The sequence below is a fragment of the Ascidia mentula genome, chromosome 6 (genome assembly GCF_947561715.1).
Source record: "Ascidia mentula chromosome 6, kaAscMent1.1, whole genome shotgun sequence".
In the NCBI taxonomy this organism is placed as follows: domain Eukaryota; kingdom Metazoa; phylum Chordata; class Ascidiacea; order Phlebobranchia; family Ascidiidae; genus Ascidia; species Ascidia mentula.
In genome coordinates, this window is record NC_138571.1 from 15,339,289 (window position 1) to 15,358,405 (window position 19,117).

The following is a 19,117-nucleotide window of genomic DNA, read 5'->3' on the forward strand; positions in this document are numbered from 1 at the left end:
TTAACTTTAGAGGTGGTGCGTTAGCGAATCCCTTGTCCGTGAAGCTACTGTCAATCAAGGACAAACAGGATTGTTTTGGGGTCATTTTTCATGTGCAGTTGACCGCGACGACCCCTGTCGGGCAATCGTTGGGCTCATATCGATGCAAACTTACACAACATATGTCCTGATAAGCGAAATATGTGGCATGCTGTGTTCGTTTGTCCACTCTTGCTGCTCATACACCACTTATACTAACCAATGAAGAGGCAATATTAAAGATTTGTAAGTGGAAATTTTAGTTTTATTAATTGTGTGTTCTGCATGGAGTGCGATCAAGATATATTTATATACATACATACATAAAGGGTGAGTAAACCACTACAACATTTGCCATACTTATATAATCTTTGCAAATCATCGGTTACAACATTTTGTGAATCCGATTGTCAAGCAACTATAAGACAAGTCCCAGTTAATATAAAAAATTCAAACTGAGCGATTAAATGTAGATCTTCATCCTCACTTAGCGTGGGAACTCCCAGTTTTTGTTTAACTGCTTCTCCGAAAATTTGTACAAAATCCACATCCCTTATGTCTTCCTCTGTTACTTCACCCTTGCTTTCCAGTATTTCTTTACGTTTCAACTCCATGTAAATTGGATAAATATCAATGGATCGAAGGAAGCCTTTTGCTGTGGCCAAACTCCAATTCTGGTTTTCTTGTTTCAATAAAATGTTTTTTCTTGTCGGAAGCAAACACTCTCTACGTTTGTCCGAATGCTCATCCTCAAACCCTTGCACTGTTTCCTCCAGAAGATTTGGAAGGGAAGTTTTGCCTCTATTTCCGTTCACAATAGGAAATAATATGGGTGAACAATATCCGATTAAAACCAACAGTCCTTTTTTTTCAAAACTCTTGAAACCTGAGCAAAAAACATTTCCAAATCAAACCATTGAGCAGCCTCTGCTGCCAGCAGCAAATCAACACTTCCATCTGCAACTTTGATATCTTCAGCTTTTCCGATGCTGTACGTTACATGTTGGTGTTGATTTTGTCGTTTTGCTTCTTTTATTTGCTCTTCACTGATGTCTGAAGCCAAGACTTTGTCGAAATAAGGAGCAAAGACGTTGGTAGCTTGTCCTCCTCCACAACCAACTTCAACCATGAGTGGATATTTTGGTTTCAAACCTGAAACGTTTTTCATTTCTTTCAAAACACAGTCTACAACTTCTTGTTCGTATCTTGGTCTAAACTTAGTGTACGCCTTGATAAGCCTTTGGTCTTTGTGAAGAGAGTGTGCCATTGTGATTTAAAAGTTGTTTGCAGTTTAAATCTTCATTCAAATATACTAAGATGCCTCAATAGACGTTTGTATCCTGGAAAGAATTATATAATTTTATTTAAGTGTCAGAACATTATAAACGAATTTTTCGACAATGTTTAAATGTAAGTTGGGATATTTCGTAACCTACATAAAAATGTAGCTAAACAAACCCGCAAAATTTCAAAACAGCGCAACTTGAAAAAGATCTCGTTCAGATAAAACTGAAAACTCGTTTACGCAGAAGTATTGCATGCTAAAAGTATTTTACCAAATATACCATGATCGCAAACAACTATAACATTTTTAACATTGCCTCCTACATTGCTGCGAAGACATCGTCTTAAAGATGATCGCAGAGTCGGTGCCAAAAAAACAGTCTGTGATTGATCATGCATGACGCGGCACTCAGCACGAAGTGGTAATAATGGCATGCGTGCACAAAAGTACTTGGAAATGGTCAAGTTGCTTTAAACGATGTGAAAATTTGGTATGTTTTTATTCATTATCTCTCACAAACTTAATTTATTATTTCATATGTTGCGCTTTGTTTTCCTAAAACCCAAATCAAAATTGATTTACCAGCTGTGTTGAAAAAGAATAAATTGGTGATATCGTACAAGATCAACCGAATAATCTATTAAAGTTCTTCGTGGTGTACGATAATATATTTATATATGCCGTGTGGGTGAAATCAAATTCAATTAAACTCTTAGAGAGGTCCCGGTTATTATGGAAAATTCAAACTGAGCGATTAAATGTAGATCTTCGTAAACAAAAAAAATATTCTGGTAACCTTGCTCCCGAAGTCCACACAGTACTTGTTGGCCTTGTCGCGACAATTGCGAGCATGGCGTATGCCCAAAAGATATTGTTGTGTAGATCAGTGGATTTAAATTTTTTTTCTATCACGTCAACCTTACTTATTTGTCCTTGTATCATGCCAGTTACTAATTTAGCATACGCATAAATGCGTTTATTTTTAGCAAAAAAGACCAAAATATTTCACAAAAGGGGGGGGGGGGGGTCCGGACCCCTCGGACCACCCCCCCCCCCTGGATACGCCCATGACTGTGATATAGAAAAGTGACGTCAGAAAATGTGACAGAGTTTTGTTTTCAACATAAATCAACACCGCAACGTAACGCCACATCTTGACACTTGGCACAAGCACAGGTTACTACATGTGATTAAATTGGCAAATATTTTTCGTAACCCACTAATCAACACCGCAACGTAACGCAACATCTTGACACTTGGCACAAGCACAGGTTACTACATGTGATTAAATTGGCAAATATTTTTCGTAACCCACTAATCAACACCGCAACGTAACGCAACATCTTGACACTTGACACAAGCACAGGTTACTACATGTGATTAAATTATAGTTAAACTTACAGAAAATAGTGAAGACGTTTACGAGTATGTTCTCTCAACCGAATAGGTTTAATCAGTCAACCTATGACTTACAACGAACCTGTCAGCAAAATAGCCAAGCAAGACTTCCTCTATTTGGTTACTGTTGCGGCCTATATGCCGAATGTTGATATGCCGAATGTTGTTAACTAAACGCTGGGTATTAACAATTTAATTAACCATTGATAACGAAATCCTATTTGACTAATTCATTTGTCATAAGGTCGCACGTGAGTTCTAACCGCTGTGTTTCCTGGCCTGCTTTCAGTTTCAAAACTGATACGAAGTTACTTTATCGTTTATTATTAGATTAAGGATACGTGATTATATTGGGGAGTATATCGAATCGAAACACCAAGTAACCTGATCACAAGGTAAACTAATTACAAGCAAAGCATAGCTGGAGTAGACAGAGACTGAGTTAGTCGAGGAAGCACGCCGGTTCGAAATTACCACGACAAAAGCTATTATCTTATCTGATGGACAGCAGCCCATTCTCTTCACAAAACAAGTATTTGAAAAACCAAACCAGAACAAGTGATGTAATACAACCCTCTACAAACAATGACTGGACGGTTCGCATGTAGATCGCGTACGAGCACAAAGACTGGTCAGTTAATGACCACATCTCAATCAACACTAGCGGCGCCACGGAGTCAAAATGACGTAATAATTTATGCCACATCCGCTACTTCTGCAAATATTTTCGCACTTGATATAAATTAAACTCTCAGAAGCCGTTAATATACAAAATAAGGCGATTTAGTGTAGATATACAGAACTAGGCAATTAAGTGTAGATCTTTGCCGCTATGGGAGCACCCAGCTTTTATGCCACAATTTCTTTATACCAAACCCTCATCAACTAACACACAAACAACACAGCAAAACGAATCGCCACATTTATAGAAATGTCATACAGATAAACTCCAAAATAACGTTTATCAACAAGTTCTATCAATATATAAAAGTTGGAGTATTTCACGATGAACTCAACGTCCTTAAGCCAACTATTCTGTTTCATTATGGCAACCAGAAATTAGTAAAACGACTTTACTTATTCGTATTGTGAAGAATCCAAATATCATGTTATTGTTCAGGATGTAATATGTTTAAATTTACGGAGTGGTTCAATTGTAGGATTCCAAAGTGTATTCTTCACCTAGATTAGTTTTAGCTTTGGAACTGCTTTATACTAATTATTCTTTGAAACCAGATGCCGTTAATATATAAAATTCAAACTGGACGGTCAAATGTAGATCTTCGTCACTCAACGTGGGAACTCCCAGCTTTTGTTTAACAGTTTTTCCGAATATTTCCACGAAATCCACATCCCTTATATCTTCCTCTGTCACTTCTCCCTTGCTTTCCAGTATTTCTTTTCGTTTCATTTCCATATAAAGTGGGTAAATATCAACAGATCGAAGAAGTCCTTTTGTTGTGGCCAGAGTCCAATTATGCTTTGCTTGTTTCACTAAACAGCAATTTTTTTTGTCGGAAGGAATTTTACTGTAAATGTTATGGTATTCAAAGATGCTTTCGAGGCGCTGTTCCATATGCTCATCCTTGAATTCAAGCATTGTCTCTATAATTAGATTCCGTATAAACGATTCAGTCCAGTTCTTGAGCCTTACGTTTGCAAAGGGGACAATCGTAGGTACAGAATATCCAACTAACGCCACGACGCCGTCCTTTTTAAGAACTCTTGAAACCTCAACAAGAAACTTTTCAAAATCAAACCAATGAGCCGCTGTTGCTGCCAACAGCAAATCAACACTTCCATCTGCAACTTTGATATCTTCAGCTTTTCCGATGCTGTACGTTACATGTTGGTGTTGATTTTGTCGTTTTGCTTCTTTTATTTGCTCTTCACTGATGTCTGAAGCCAAGACTTTGTCGAAATAAGGAGCAAAGACGTTGGTAGCTTGTCCCCCTCCACTACCAACTTCAACCATGAGTTGATATTTTGGTTTTAAACCTGAAACTTTTTTCATTTCTTGCAAAACATAATCGACAACGTCTTTTCCGTATCTTGGTCTAAATTCACTATAATCCTTGATAAGCGTTTTGCCTTTATATAAATTATGTGCCATTGTGACTCACATATGTTTGAGGATGTTGTTTTCTGTTATCCTGCACACAAATCCTGAAAAGGCAACGCGAATTGTGCTACAAATGTGGCAAATTGAAAAGTGAGGTCAGAATATGTGACAGTGTTTTGTTTTCAAATATATTTTTTGTGTTAAAACTAAGCTAATATTTTTTCGTAACCCACAAATCAAAACCACAACGAAACGAAACATCCTGACACTTGACACAACACGTTTACGAGTATGTTCTCTCGACCGAATAAGTCTCATCAGTGTACCTATGGTTTAACTTACAACGATCTTGTCAGCTAAATAGCCGGCAAGATTTCCTCTGTTTAGTTACTAATAAGGAATTTCCAAGTTTAAACTCAACAATCCAAGATATATAACCTTCTAATTGATTCAGCTTTAAAGTTGACTGCCGATAAGATTGCAACACAATTCGTGAACAATGGGTTGTTTGCAGTTAGTACACTTTTTCAAACCAGGAATTTGACCAAACTTACACACAAAAAATTACATTTTACTGTCATTTGTAGTTGTTCCATCCTTGCACTGTCGTTGCTGTCAACTTGCAATATAACCTTGTTTAAAGTGCGACAGGGTATGTAAGCTGTTAAGTATGGTATATGCGTATCTTAGTCGAAGCAAATTTATCGCAAGGCAAGTACTGCCGAATGCAAACAAAGTCGCAACTTAGCTGCTGGCCTGGCCTGGGCTTTGCTTAGCTGCAACTTGACATATAACGACACCAAACCATAAATGCAAACATTAGATATCTGTTCGAACAAGTTCTGCTTGACGGCACACTTAACTGCATTTGACCCACTCTTTCTTCAGTTCGTGTTCCCTTCGCAACTCAGTCGAAAAATGTTTTGCTTTTATGCATGATTAATTTTTGCGCCTCATTGAGTTTGCAGAAACGCTGTACATCCGATGCGGTTCAACATTCTAAAAGCAATGTTAACGTAGATTTTGTGTTTCGACTTGGAGAACGTGCAATATAGCATAAAATTTAACAAACAGTATCCGTTTACATTTGATTTGGCCTCAGGCCAGAATTTACAATGCAAATACGACGCGAGACAAACACTAGCGGCGCTACAGAGTCAAAATGACGTAATAATTTATGCCACATCCGCTACTTCAGCAAATATTTTCGCATCTCTGTAAATGTTTTTTTGTGTTTTGTTTTCTAGATACACGATTAGAATCACTTGCAAACATTACGTACATTATTTTTACAATGAGGTTTTGATTCCTACAAGTTCATGCAGTGTGGACAACATCACTCTTCCATACGGCGTTTATATAAATCTGGGTCGACCAACACCTCAATGGCGATCTACCGGCGATCGTTTAATTTTACCTTGCCGATCGCCTCTGATTTTGTGTTGTTTTCACAAAACTTGTAAAAAATCATAATCAATAAAATTTGGAGCGAAAACCATAAACTTTTATTGGTGTCGCCTCATGGACACGTCAGAGTAAAAATTGCCAAAGTTGTCAAACACACAGTGTTATAAAAATACCCCCTCGGTGTCGAAACACAACAATACGCAAACTGCCTCGAAAATCTCGACTACAAGTAACAATCATGCAATTGCGATTGGAAAATTCTCTAAAAATTCGACACTTCTCTGTAAAACATTCGTGTCGATCCATCAGACCCGGCAATTGTTTTTGGCAAACAAGAGCAACTGTAACCAGGTGCACGATGACAAATTTTATGATTTAATTGTGAGATGCGGCCTGAAGGCATGTCTATCAACGGCAAGCGAACAGAAAAGGAAAATACTACAACACCGGGTCGCAAAGTTTTTTCCAATCTTGATCCACGTATGTGTAAACCAGAAATATGTTTGAATTTTAATGATTAGGCGTAAACATGGCCACCGCTTGTTATTTTTGTTTATAGATTTGAATTGAAATACTACACGAAATCGTAATAGCGTTGATATTCACACAGATTTCTATGTTACATAGGCTTATATGTCGATCAAGTTTGGAAAAAACTTTGTGATCCGGTGTAAAAGTGTCTTCCAACAGAAAAAGTTTAGATACGTTTGCACTCGAGTGTAACGGTGAAACTGGCCTCAGTAGACAGTCTGTGTTCAACATGTTCAAAACTAGCTTATTGAAGTGTTTTTAAAGTCACGGCTCGTTGCTAACTTACCTATTGTAATTGCTACATGTTATTGCTGCTTCATGAAGGAAAGGGCGTAAGAGTATGTGTTACTCATGGTATAGGTAGAATGTAACTGTGCTGTTCCGCTTCGGCCTGGTAAAGTATCATAAAAAGTGCTATTTTTTCTACCTTACTATTACATGTAACAAATTTTGCAAACCAAACTCGCGATTTTAACAATACTCGCTCAAACTGCAGTACGCTGTAACTCTACATGGTAATTTCCATTGCTTCCAATCCATACTAGACCAGTGAACGACACAATGCGCATATGGCAAACTGCACAGTTTGAGGAAGTAGAAGGCAGGCGCAGATTGGGTTGCTTTGCCGACTAAAGACAGCAAGCCACTAATGCCAAGCGGAAATACTGCTGCAGTATTGAAGTCCGCAATTCACCACACGTTTTGGGCTGTCCCCAACTACGTTGATTAAAAATAATTTACTTTTTCTGACATTGACCAATAAATGTCAAAATTCCCAATGAAACATGTGTTGCATTACACACTTACATATGTTGTTATCATTCAAAACAATAAAAAAAAAACTGCGCTCTGAAGCGTTGCTTTGACGAAAAAAAATGTTTCCATTTTTACAACGAAAAAATTGTGCACATGGCTGCTTATAAAAGATTTGCCATAAACACCAACCTGATCATCGCAACTACCAACTGCTCTGTGGTCCTCTGACGATAACTTCCGGCTTTGGCTAACGTTCGAATGTTACGTGCCTTGTTGAAAGCACGTTCTCGAAAAAGGCCATTTGCTTCTTTCTGCCGCGTTCTATGTTTACAAGAATTTGGGTTGCTCCATGCAGTTTGCTGTGTAATCGAAAAACTTTATGAGAAGTTAGGTTTTCAATCAAATATTTACTAATGGCAAATGTGAAAAACATATCAAAGTAATTTTTATAGAGTTTCTCAAGGCGTATTTTATGTGTTTTATAATGAAAGATTATTCAATTTCATTAATTATTTGTTGATAAAAATCTTAAATGGTTTGATCTACAATTTAAACTAGGTATACTTGCAGGTATACTTGCATAGGCATAGCCCAACACCATTATGACACACGCTCTTTACGAAGACAAAACGCTTGTCAAGACTTACAGCGAATTTAGACCGAAATACGAACAAGACGTTGTCGATTGTGTTCTACAAGAAATGGAAAAGGTTTCAGGTTTGAAACCAAAATATCAACTCATGGTTGAAGTTGGTTGTGGAGGGGGACAAGCTACCAACGTCTTTGCTCCTTATTTCGACAAAGTCTTGGCTTCAGACGTCAGTGAAGAACAAATAAAAGAAGCAAAACGACAAAATCAACACCAACATGTAACGTACAGCCTCGGAAAAGCTGAAGATATCAAAGTTGCAGATGGAAGTGTTGATTTGCTGCTGGCAGCAGAGGCGGCTCAATGGTTTGATTTGGAAAAGTTTTTTGCTGAGGTTTCAAGAGTTCTTAAAAAGGACGGCGTTTTGATTTTAGTCGGATATTGTGCACCTATGTTGTGTCCTATTATAAACGGTGAAACCATAAGTACTTCCCTTACAAGCCTTTTGCAGGAAACAATACAAGGGTTTCATAATGAGCATGCGGACAAACGTAGAGAGTGTTTGCTTTAATGTCAAAATATTTACAACAGAATTCCTTCTAACAAAAAAATCGCTATTCCGTGAAACAAGCAAAGCATAATTGGACTCTGGCCACAACAAAAGGACTTCTTCGATCTGTTGATATTTACCAACTCGATATGGAAATAAAACGTAAAGAAATACAAGAAAGCAAGGGTGAAGTAACAGAGGAAGATATAAGGGATGTGGATTTGTTGGAAATATTCGGAGAAACAGTTAAACAAAAGCTGAATGTTCCCTCAATTAGCGACGAAGATCTGCATTTAATCGCCCAGTTTGAATTTTTCATATTAACAGCGACTTTTTTTGAAAGCTTAGTTTCTCAAAAAAGGTCTAACAATAACTTCTGTAGTTACGTAGTTAAAATGACAAAGATACAAGTTTTTGTATTTGTACGAATTACCTCACAAATAAACGTTATAATTCTCCCATTCTATTTTATGCCCGGGGGCGACACATACTGTCCAGACATTTTTGAATGACTTTGCGTAAACGTAGCGTAGTCCTGAGAATTGCTTTTGCTGTACACATGTTTCTGACTTAATTCCCAACATAATCGGAACGCATGCGCAACGAATGATGCAGACAGGGTTACACTTCCTTGTAGAACACGCAGCACAAGCTTCTGTTGATACAAAATGGCGACGCCAGTGCCCTTTGAGGGGAAAAAATGTAGCGAAGTGAAACCTGGGCACAGTCCTACAGGCTTGTTATTGGTTAAACGTCAAAATCTGCTTTTGTGCAAGGATATGTAAGCAAAACCTACTCCTAAAAAACGGTTTCGTTCGGCCATGATAAATCATGCGTGAATACGATATGCAATATATATAATAGGCTAATGTTGTACAAAATTGCAGGGTATCCATCGACTTAGAACCAAAAGATAAAACCTTTTTCTTTTAATTTTTTTGATATAGAGCGAACATTTTATCAAATAGATATAAAGTTAAATAGATTCAAAGCATTTTTAAGGGGTATTGTATCCCGACATAGCCGAGCAGTCGCCCAATACATGACAGATGTTTGCTTTAAACAATATTGGACCCAAAACCACACAATAAAATTATATATGATTTGTCTAACAAATGAATGACTTGTTTATAATTTGTCTTTTTGTTCCACCTTAAAAATATTTTGTTAAAAAACTTATCCGGTTGTTGGCGCCGTGGAGTCGTTTCTGACGGAAAATACTACTACACCGGGTCACAAAGTTTTTTCCAAACTTGATCCACATATAAACATGTGTAAAACAGAAATCTGTGCGAATTTAAATGATTAGGCGTGAACAGGGCCACCACCTGTTATTTTTGTTTATAAATTTGACTTGAAATACCACACGAAATCGTAGCGTTAACATTCGCACAGATTTCTATGTTGCATAGGCTTATATGTGGATCAAGTTTGGAAAAAACTTTGTGACCCGGTGTAAAAGTATCTTCCGTTTCTGACTGCCTGAATGGCATATAATGTGATAAAAAGTTAAATCCTATAGCTAGTCAGTCGTTATCCGGTTAGAAAATAGTACGGATAAATAGACAAAAGCAATAAAAATCACTTCTCTTTCTTGCATCCACGCAAAGATTTCAACATAAAATACAACATTTCACTGTACTATTTTACAAACATACACACCTTCACGTGTATATTGGTCATGAAAGTTTATTTGACGTAGCAAACCAGACATATCAAGACAGCGTGTTTTACGAAAACAAAATAAAACGAACTAAAGTGTACGCTTCGCCTCAGTGTGGACACGCTTTTACCCTTACAAACTTTTTAAATTTGGTACATAATTACTAACTTAAAAAGCTTCTTCGTCCAGCGGCATTTTTTGTTTAAAATAAATTTTGGCCAGGTTTGCACCAAAACGTGCTTACTTGGTTTGCATATCGTTGCCATTCTGAGTTATTATTTCCAAAGTGGTATAAATGGAGAGTACTTGTTTTTATGTAGGTAATTCTAATATATTTTAAAAGATTTAAAATATTCACCTTTCACCTATTTTTAATTCTAATTTTTTTTAAATCTACCTCGGTTTAATAGTTTTGCTCGTCACGGATTGGTGAAACCGGTGACACGGTAGATGCTATAAAGTATAAAGCCCGGTTCCGACCGACTCCCGCCGGAAAAAATACTTACGCAGACAAGTCAGGTAAGACTCGCCTTTTTCTCGTCACTCTCTTTCTCTCACGTAGACAAGTCAGGTAAGACTTGCTTTTTTCTCGTCTTTCTCTCTCTAACATGTTTGGCGGAAACTTACATGTGTTTAACTCAAGTAAACCAACACAAACAAATGTTTAGTAGTTTGCACGTCATAGACAAAGGTTTATTTTTGCAACAAGAAACTTTTTGGTGTCCTGCGCCAAATACGTTCCCACCAAACCATACCCGACTTGTCTACGTAAGTCTAAGAGAGAGAGAGAGAGACAAGAAAAAGGCGAGTCTTACCTGACTAGTCTAATACCCGACTTCTGTACTAAGTCTGAGAGAGAGAGAGACGAGAAAAGGGCGAGTCTTACCTGACTCGAAGTCCACTCCACGTTAGCTTTGTCGCGACTCGTGACAGTTGCGAGCATAGCGTATGCCCAAAAGATATTGTTAAATTGTTTTGCAGATCGTGTAGATCAGTGGATTTAACCTTTTTTCGATCACGCCTGCCTTACTTATTTGTCCTTGTATCATGCCTCTGTCAACCTCCAAACAAACACTGAAACAATTATAGTTCAGTTCAGTTAGTTAATACTGCAACAAATCAGGGAATATTTCTTTTAGTTTTATAGACCGCAAAAAATCAAGTCTCTGAGATCGATTGTTAAATATAATGTTACAACATACCTTGATTTTTAGGTCTTGCATTGACATAGCAGAAGAAAGGATATTCACCAAGTATAAAAAATAGTCATTTAGAGACCGATTCATGGCCCCTTCAATACTAAATCATGCCCCCTCCAGCTTAAGAACAGTGGTCTACTAATCAATGGTTGTCAACTTTTTAGCATGTACTGGTATAATTTCAAAAAGCTTTTGCTGTTAGATTAGATTCAATCTAAAATGTTTTTTAACAGAACTTTCTGTTTTAGTACTTTTATTAGCAAAGCAAAAAAAGAGTGTAAAATGCTAAAACTTCCTTGTTACATGCTGATTGGGTCTCTGGTTGTGATGTTTCTATTTCTGTGTGCTGTTGCTTCGGTGAGTTGTATTCTTAATAGTTTCATAATGTATTTTCGATAGAGAGCTAAATTTAACAAGTTGCAAACCACTCTGAAAGATCATTGATACAAAATAAACAATGTTTGATAAAAACAGTGTGGCAAAAACTCAACTGTATTGTAGATACATTTACAGTTAGGGGAATGTTTAGATTATAGCATGAAATTTGCCCAAAGCATTTTTTACCAAAGCATGCAAAATTATATTCCTACTGAAAGTACTAGCTGCATAAATTTATCATAATCTTATTAGGATTGTCCAGATGGTGAACACATGATTGGAGGAATCTGCAAAAAATGCCCTGTGGACCAAATTTTTAATAGGACCACTGGCTTGTGTGAAGATTGCCCAAAGGGGCACAAGAATCCTTACCAACTTCCATATTGTCAAAGTTCCAGGTATGATTATGAGCAAACTAAGGTTTTTGGCCAGAGTAGGATTGTTATTAAAATGGTATGTAGTCTTTTAAGTATATGATTGTCTCTTACTAAAAACAAATTTAACTGATTGGGGCCAAGTACACTTTTCTGTGTGATTTTCAGGTTAAAAAAGTTATAGGTTTTCCATAAAAATATGAAAGTTGTGTTGTATAAACCAATATAGTCTGAACTGGAACTTGATCTATTTTTTTTCATGAAATGTTTATTCTTACTGTGTAATCTGAGCTTATTTGGGCCTTTCCAATACAACTTTCATTTTTAGGGATCCTGAAAATATCATTCCACAGGAAGAACCAACAATGGCAGCTAACACCACTGTTACTGTCACTTTGTCTGCAACAACCCCTACTGCAACTATTACAACTCCCTCACAACCCACTTCCCCAACTCCAACACATGACTATAACATAACTATCAAGGATACTACAACACCTGTGGACATAGGCGCCTAGTTTTCATTTTTCCAGGGGGGGCGGCTATATTATGACGTCATAATTTGTTACTATGACGTCATCAAGTATCGAAAAACTGTGTTTGAATTTCAATGCACGATGCGTATTAACCAAAAGGGCGACGTTAACGATGAACGCACGAGATCGGTCTACGACACAACCAATAAGTACCTGCTGACATATCATACTGCGAGACTGACGTTGCAACAACCGATGTCAGTTACGTAAGCGAAACTAGGTCACCATGTTTTGTGCGCGTCGTGTAAGAAACACATTGTTTTTAGTTCTTTTTTTCTTTGAACGTTACGAATGCGACGAGTTACATGGTGCGGACAGACGCGCGTAAAAGCCACCCGTTTTTTTTGAAAAATCTGGGGGGGCGCCGCCCCCCCTGCCCCCCCGGACTAGGCGCCTATGCCTGTGGATGTTACTACCAAGACTGAACCTATATTAAATGGATCAAACCCAACTAACCATGATAAAGGAATGGAAAACAAAGTGATTTTGGTCTTTGTTTTTGTTGTACTTTTGGTAGTAGCTGCAAGTATTGTCTTGGTTATATTAGTTGTAACTTGCAAACAAACTTGTGCTCCAATAGCTGACAGTACTTCAGCAGCTGGCAGTGGCATTAGTGAGGTGCACCTTTACAGAAGACTGTAATATTGCAAAAAAATCGGACCACAATAGGATTGCAAAGCCAAAACACACAGACACATGCTGCCATAACAAAACTTCAGAATGCTGACATATTTTAAAATGCTACTTTTGTTACTCACTACTTCATGCTGATTCTGCAAACTTGTTTAATTTTATTCCTATTTTTCATTATATATATTTATTTTCCAAAAAGGCTTCCTAACTTGATCAAATTGTGCGTATGCTCATCTTCCCACAAGTTCTCAGATCAAAAATATGTTTCATGTGTTCTTACTATAATTTTACTGTAACCTTGCTGTATGTCTATTGTTATGCATCTACTGTGTTTTGAAATAATGCCAAATGTGTTTGTACTGCATTTCACAATTCTTCCTTGTGACAGATTAATGTTTAGTTGTGCTTTAACATATACAACTGCCTTACAGAGAGATTTACAGAAATATTTTATATGTGTTAATGGCGATTCTACATTGTGATGTGTTTTAGTCACACTGTGACAATACTTACTTTTTATGTGTGTTATTTTGAATTTTACCACCAGTTTTGTAATTTGCCTAAAGGTCACTGCATTTTAGTACGTACATCATATGGTGTTTTAGGCAGACTGACCCAACTTGCCAAGACTAATTGTGTGTGCCGATGTGTGATTTCACATGCTTTGTTTGCCAAGAAGAAAGAAGGTACTGTGGTTATTAAAATGGTACTGTAGGGGCTTTTTTTCTGAATTTGTAAGCCAACACAGTGTTTGTGTAATGTCTTGATAGTTAGCGACAGGATTTTGTTTTCTTTGAAACTGTTTGCAAAAAAGTTCAAATGCCTGTGATGAAAAACAGGTAAAATATGCATACCTGCAGTTTAATGAACCATTTCAGTCTTATCTGGCCTAAAAAAGAAGTATCAACTAATTTCCTGGGGCATGTTGTTCACTGTCTCATTTACCGTTTTTTTTTATCAAGATTGTGGTGAAACTATGTAGGTATGATGTTTGCAAGTTTTTTTAATAAAACATCACAAGCAAAAGTTATTTTCCCTGGAGTTAACATATGGCTATGTAATGGAAAATACTTTTGGGGGTCATGTCGAACTTGGAACCTCCTTATGTGTTTGCAGCACAAACTTCTAGGTCAGTTCGTTTTTAGGTAAAGCTATATAATGAAACAACACTAGCATTTAAAGCAAGCAGTGGCTACACATTGATATCAAATCATGTGTATTTTGCGTTAAGAACAACTTTGCAGATAAACGATACACAAAAGAAATAAAATGGCATGGGCACCAATAAAATCATGAAGGTTATCAAGTCAGGCGCCCAAAACTAAAAACAATAACAATTTTATCAAGCAGATTTTTATTGCAACCAAGTGTTGATTAAGAATCGTTCCATACATGTAACAAGACTGAAATTCAAGTGGCTGTTTGAAGTCAGCCCATGGCTTAACATCCAATAAATTTCATATGGACATTCATTGTATGATATTGCTTCCATAATTATTTCCTGAATTGCCTGTTGAAATCAAGCAACTGAGAAAACAATTACGTTTTTTGTTGAAGAGGAAACATACAAATAAAAGGCCGTATTGCTTTCATGTTAGTTATCATTTGTAAGTAGAACATTTGTACAAAACCTGCTGTACTTTTTTTGTAAAACGAAAAAATTGTGACAGACATGAATATTGAATTGTGAATCTGACGTTTTTCTGGTGATAAACAACAAATATACACCTTGTGTTTAAAAAAGATTGTATTTTCTGACGTTTCGCCTGTACGTACGACTAGGCTTCTTTAGAGAATGAATATAATATACAAGGCTGTTACTAAAATTTGGAAAGTGTGAGCATAGCTAATACCATGTAAGGCGTAATTACCATAAGTGTCGAATCACAAAATTTTGATTCCAATGAGCTATTTTAACTTTTGCGCAGTGAACCATGACAAGCGTTTTTCGTTTTTCCAGGTATGGCGATGTTTGGCGGGAAATTTATTTTTTAACGGCGATGTCACCATAGTATACTCTAAGAGTATACTATGATGTCACCGATGAACAAACCGGAGTGCAAACATCCACACTTGTGAAATTTCTGCAGTGAAAATGACCTCTAATTTCGTATCTGTAAAGAGACATGGATTAAAATGTAATGGAACCAAGCCGGGCGGTGGCGAACCAGGGATTTCACCACATGGGTCCTGTATGACTCATGCTGATCATGTGAAGACCTGCCTGTAAACCGGGCGTATAGGTCCAAGATGGCGAAACGTTGTAGGCCTATTTGGAAAAGAAGCTTATTGGTTTTGTTTGTAATAAACCAACTTGCAGAAGTAAGTCATGTTTTGTTTGCAAACTTACGCAGTTTTACGTGAATTTTTGTGTGTAAACTTGTGAAGGGAAAAAGTTTTTTTTAACACATAATTTTTGTGTGGTGTGTGAACAAATTGCCAAAGTATATATGCCAAAAATTAGGCTAGTTACAGTGATGTCATAATGGTATTATGTTCAAGCTACATACTTGAAGCCTTCTCTTTGTTTGGCAGACTTCCCAATGTGGTGGAACAAGAATATGGAGGAATGGTGTTTGTGAAACATGTGATACTGATTACCGTGTTACCACCAATGCTGATGGCCACAGAGTTTGTGTTCAGTGTGATAGTGACTGCCATAATCCTAAGGGAGTTCTTCTTTACTGCAAATGCAGCAGGTACATACCTGATTGGAAAATATGTCAAAATTTACCGATTAATGTGCACAAAAAAATAGCTGATGCATTAACATACAAAAATATTCTGATAATCCACACACATTGTTGGCATAATTTATGGTCACAGAAAAATTCCTACATGCATTCTGGGCTTTTTATTTGTTGAAATGTTTTCTTTTCTAAACCTTTAATGTCAATGATACATATAAATTTTGATGCACACACTTTACTGTTATATATATATATATATTAATGTAGATAGTGCTATGTCTTATGTTAGGTCTCGTGACTTTTAAACAGGATTATCTGTATTGGTGAGTGGATGCAAAAAATATTAATTAATTATTGAATTTTTAAACTAATCTGGTTGGTTTCCTTGGTCTGATGGTACTGAAAGACGATAAAAAGGCTTATGGGTATGAATACATACATTGAAAAATGACACTATCTGTTATGTTGGTTTTAAAACTCAATTAAAGTCTTTCAAATATGAAATTTTGTACACTTAATATAATTGCTAACTTAAAACAGTGAAAAACTTATTTTGCAGCAATGCTGATTATTTCGGCACACAGAAAAGTCCAACTCCCACAACAAGCCTGGTCACATCTTCCACAATTCTGACTGTTTTAACAACGACTGGATTTAGTTACAGCAGTGTCAAAACAAGTCCCACAACTAGGCCCTTTACTGTCACTTCCTCTGCTTCTGGTGTGACCAGACCACTGCCACCTGTTTCGACACCCACAGACCCACATAAGCAAAGGTCCAATGTCAACGCTGATATAAGATATAAGGACAACACCCCGATCATTGTAATATGTGGGATATTGGTTGGAATTGCATGTATCCTAATACTATTGTACATTGTATGGAAACGCACAAAATCCACCTCCATTAGGGGGTGGGAACGTTTTAGAATGATTAAATGATGACCCATTGCATGAAATTGTTTCCATAACTGTTTCCTTGATTGGATATGCAATTTTGAAAAGGTTCCAAATTTTGTCACTCTCAGGCAACTTTGTACTCGTCTTACTCCACATTGCTAATTTTTATGCTTGTGCTTCACATGTTTTACACTCCATTATGCACTTGTGAATAGGAGGTCTGCTGGTCTGTAATTTTATTTCAACTGTACATAGTTATTTTTACATAAATGAGGACACGATGTGTCTGAATGTATTGTGTAATTGTGGGACTATGTAAACAAATAGTGATTGAATACCATTCAGTATTTAAGTCATTAGCAGTTTATTATCAGAACATTATTAGAATTTGAATAATGCTTTCTGTTTCTTTATTAGTTCAAAAATGTTTAAAGTTTACTAATGTATTTTTTACCCTTCCAAGATTTTAAAGCACCGAACAATTACTTGTGAAGCCAGTTTTTCATATCTCTCTTTTAAACCTTTTTTTCTTTCTTTTCCATACTTGTTTGTACTGTATGTTTGTTTACGAGTAAAAAGACAACATAGATGCATGTCGTAGAGATATTGAAGATTTCTGGTGTTTGTACAATTGACACAAATGGAAGCAGTTGTATCTAATTGTTCATGTAATCTGTTTTCCTCGAGGTCGGATAATGTAAGTTAAGTCGTCTGTTTCGATAATGTCTCTTTCCACTGGTGACTGCTTTCTGCATCCAAAAACTGTGCAGTGGGACTGGGCGAAATGTAACAAATTTTTCCAGTCTTTTGAAGTCCAGGCATTTTTTGATGGCAAACGTCAAGCATAAACGTTTCAAAAACACGACAGAGACAAACCGTTATTGGTTTATTTGTCGCTTTAATTAGTACGTATTGAAGCATTGTCGTTCAGACTACCGCTAGCAAAAGTTAAGCAATTAAAATTTCTTAGGATGAACTGCCGAATAATCGGTTACACAACCTGGTTAAACGATGCGATATATGCCCCATTGTTTAAGTTCATTATCACAACAAAATCCGCCGCAAGAAAACACTAACACATTTTTCGCGGTGTAGTTAGTAACTAGACATGTTAGAATGATTTTAGATTAAAGTTCCCACATAGGTAAACAATTTTACCGCCAGTATTGTAATTATGCTGTTGAAGTCACTGGCGTTTTCGGAAATGATTTTAATAGTATACCATATGGTGTTTTAGGCAGACTCCGCAAACTTGCCAGGACTATTTGTGTGTGTTGATGTGTAATTTCATATGCTGTGTTTGCCAAGAAAAAAAGAAGGTATTGCGGTCAATTGAAAATAAATTGTTTACCAAAGAACCTTTCGGCTCATTATGAAACTAACAAATTACACAAACAAGGCTTTATATTGTCGCCACACAACACATGTATATACTATAAAAGGCCCAAAGCGTATAACTGTGTTATGACCGAGAGTTAAAACCAAAGTCATTGTAATCACGCGTTCAACGCATGTCCAAGTTGTGATGTCCAATAAAACGACATGGGAAAAAAAGAAGAACTCATTTCCGGTTTAGGTCAATTCCTGACCGGACAATTTAACAGGAAAAACCTGCCGAGCTGGTGGCAGGTGAAAAAAATTGTAGCCGGTAGAAGCAGCCACATTATAGATGTGTTATAAACCATGTAATTTGGGCAATGAAGTCATATAGGTAACTTAGGCAACCAAACTAACTATGTAAATCAAGTTAAAATAATTACAGGCATTTCTTTGGCAAATAATAAATAAGGTTAATTTAAACACAAGTACTTCTTTCGCAAATGATAAATAAAGCTAAAATAAACACAACTACTTTTAGTTATTCTGAAAACAAAGTCTACCTATACATAAATAACCTATTAGGGCACTTAGTTAATTAAGCTATATAAATAACTGACGTAATCGACCAAATCGGCCAACTTCAAGTTGCATTCAAGTTGCGCAACAACTCCAAATAAGGCATCATTACGTGTGGCCAACCGCAGACTATATAAGCAGAGCAACTAGTGCCTGCCAAATCAGTGTGTTTCAACTGTTGCTGTGTAAGGGTCTAGGCTGTTGGTTCTGCTTTAGTACACTGTATAGGAGCCCCAATTGCACTGTACTGTAC

General features: G+C 36.7%; 3 protein-coding genes across 3 annotated transcripts; all 3 read left to right on the forward strand.

Annotated features, from left to right (window-relative positions):
* The first annotated feature begins 8,059 nt into the window (after positions 1 to 8,059).
* LOC145907291 (putative methyltransferase DDB_G0268948) lies at positions 8,060 to 8,617 on the forward strand. The gene has a single exon (XM_082994716.1). The coding sequence runs from the start codon at positions 8,060 to 8,062 to the stop codon at positions 8,615 to 8,617; it is 558 nt and encodes a 185-aa protein (XP_082850842.1).
* A 3,079-nt stretch (positions 8,618 to 11,696) lies between these two features.
* LOC145906470 (uncharacterized) lies at positions 11,697 to 13,151 on the forward strand. Its single transcript, XM_082993885.1, has 3 exons — positions 11,697 to 11,815; positions 12,089 to 12,234; positions 12,539 to 13,151. Exons 1-3 carry the CDS (start codon positions 11,741 to 11,743, stop codon positions 12,726 to 12,728), a joined length of 411 nt encoding a protein of 136 aa, XP_082850011.1. The 5' UTR covers positions 11,697 to 11,740; the 3' UTR covers positions 12,729 to 13,151.
* A 2,437-nt stretch (positions 13,152 to 15,588) lies between these two features.
* LOC145906556 (uncharacterized) lies at positions 15,589 to 17,800 on the forward strand. The gene is made up of 3 exons (XM_082993990.1): positions 15,589 to 15,701; positions 15,915 to 16,078; positions 16,629 to 17,800. The coding sequence occupies exons 1-3, from the start codon at positions 15,630 to 15,632 to the stop codon at positions 17,008 to 17,010; spliced, it is 618 nt and encodes a 205-aa protein (XP_082850116.1). The 5' UTR covers positions 15,589 to 15,629; the 3' UTR covers positions 17,011 to 17,800.
* Positions 17,801 to 19,117: the final 1,317 nt, after the last annotated feature.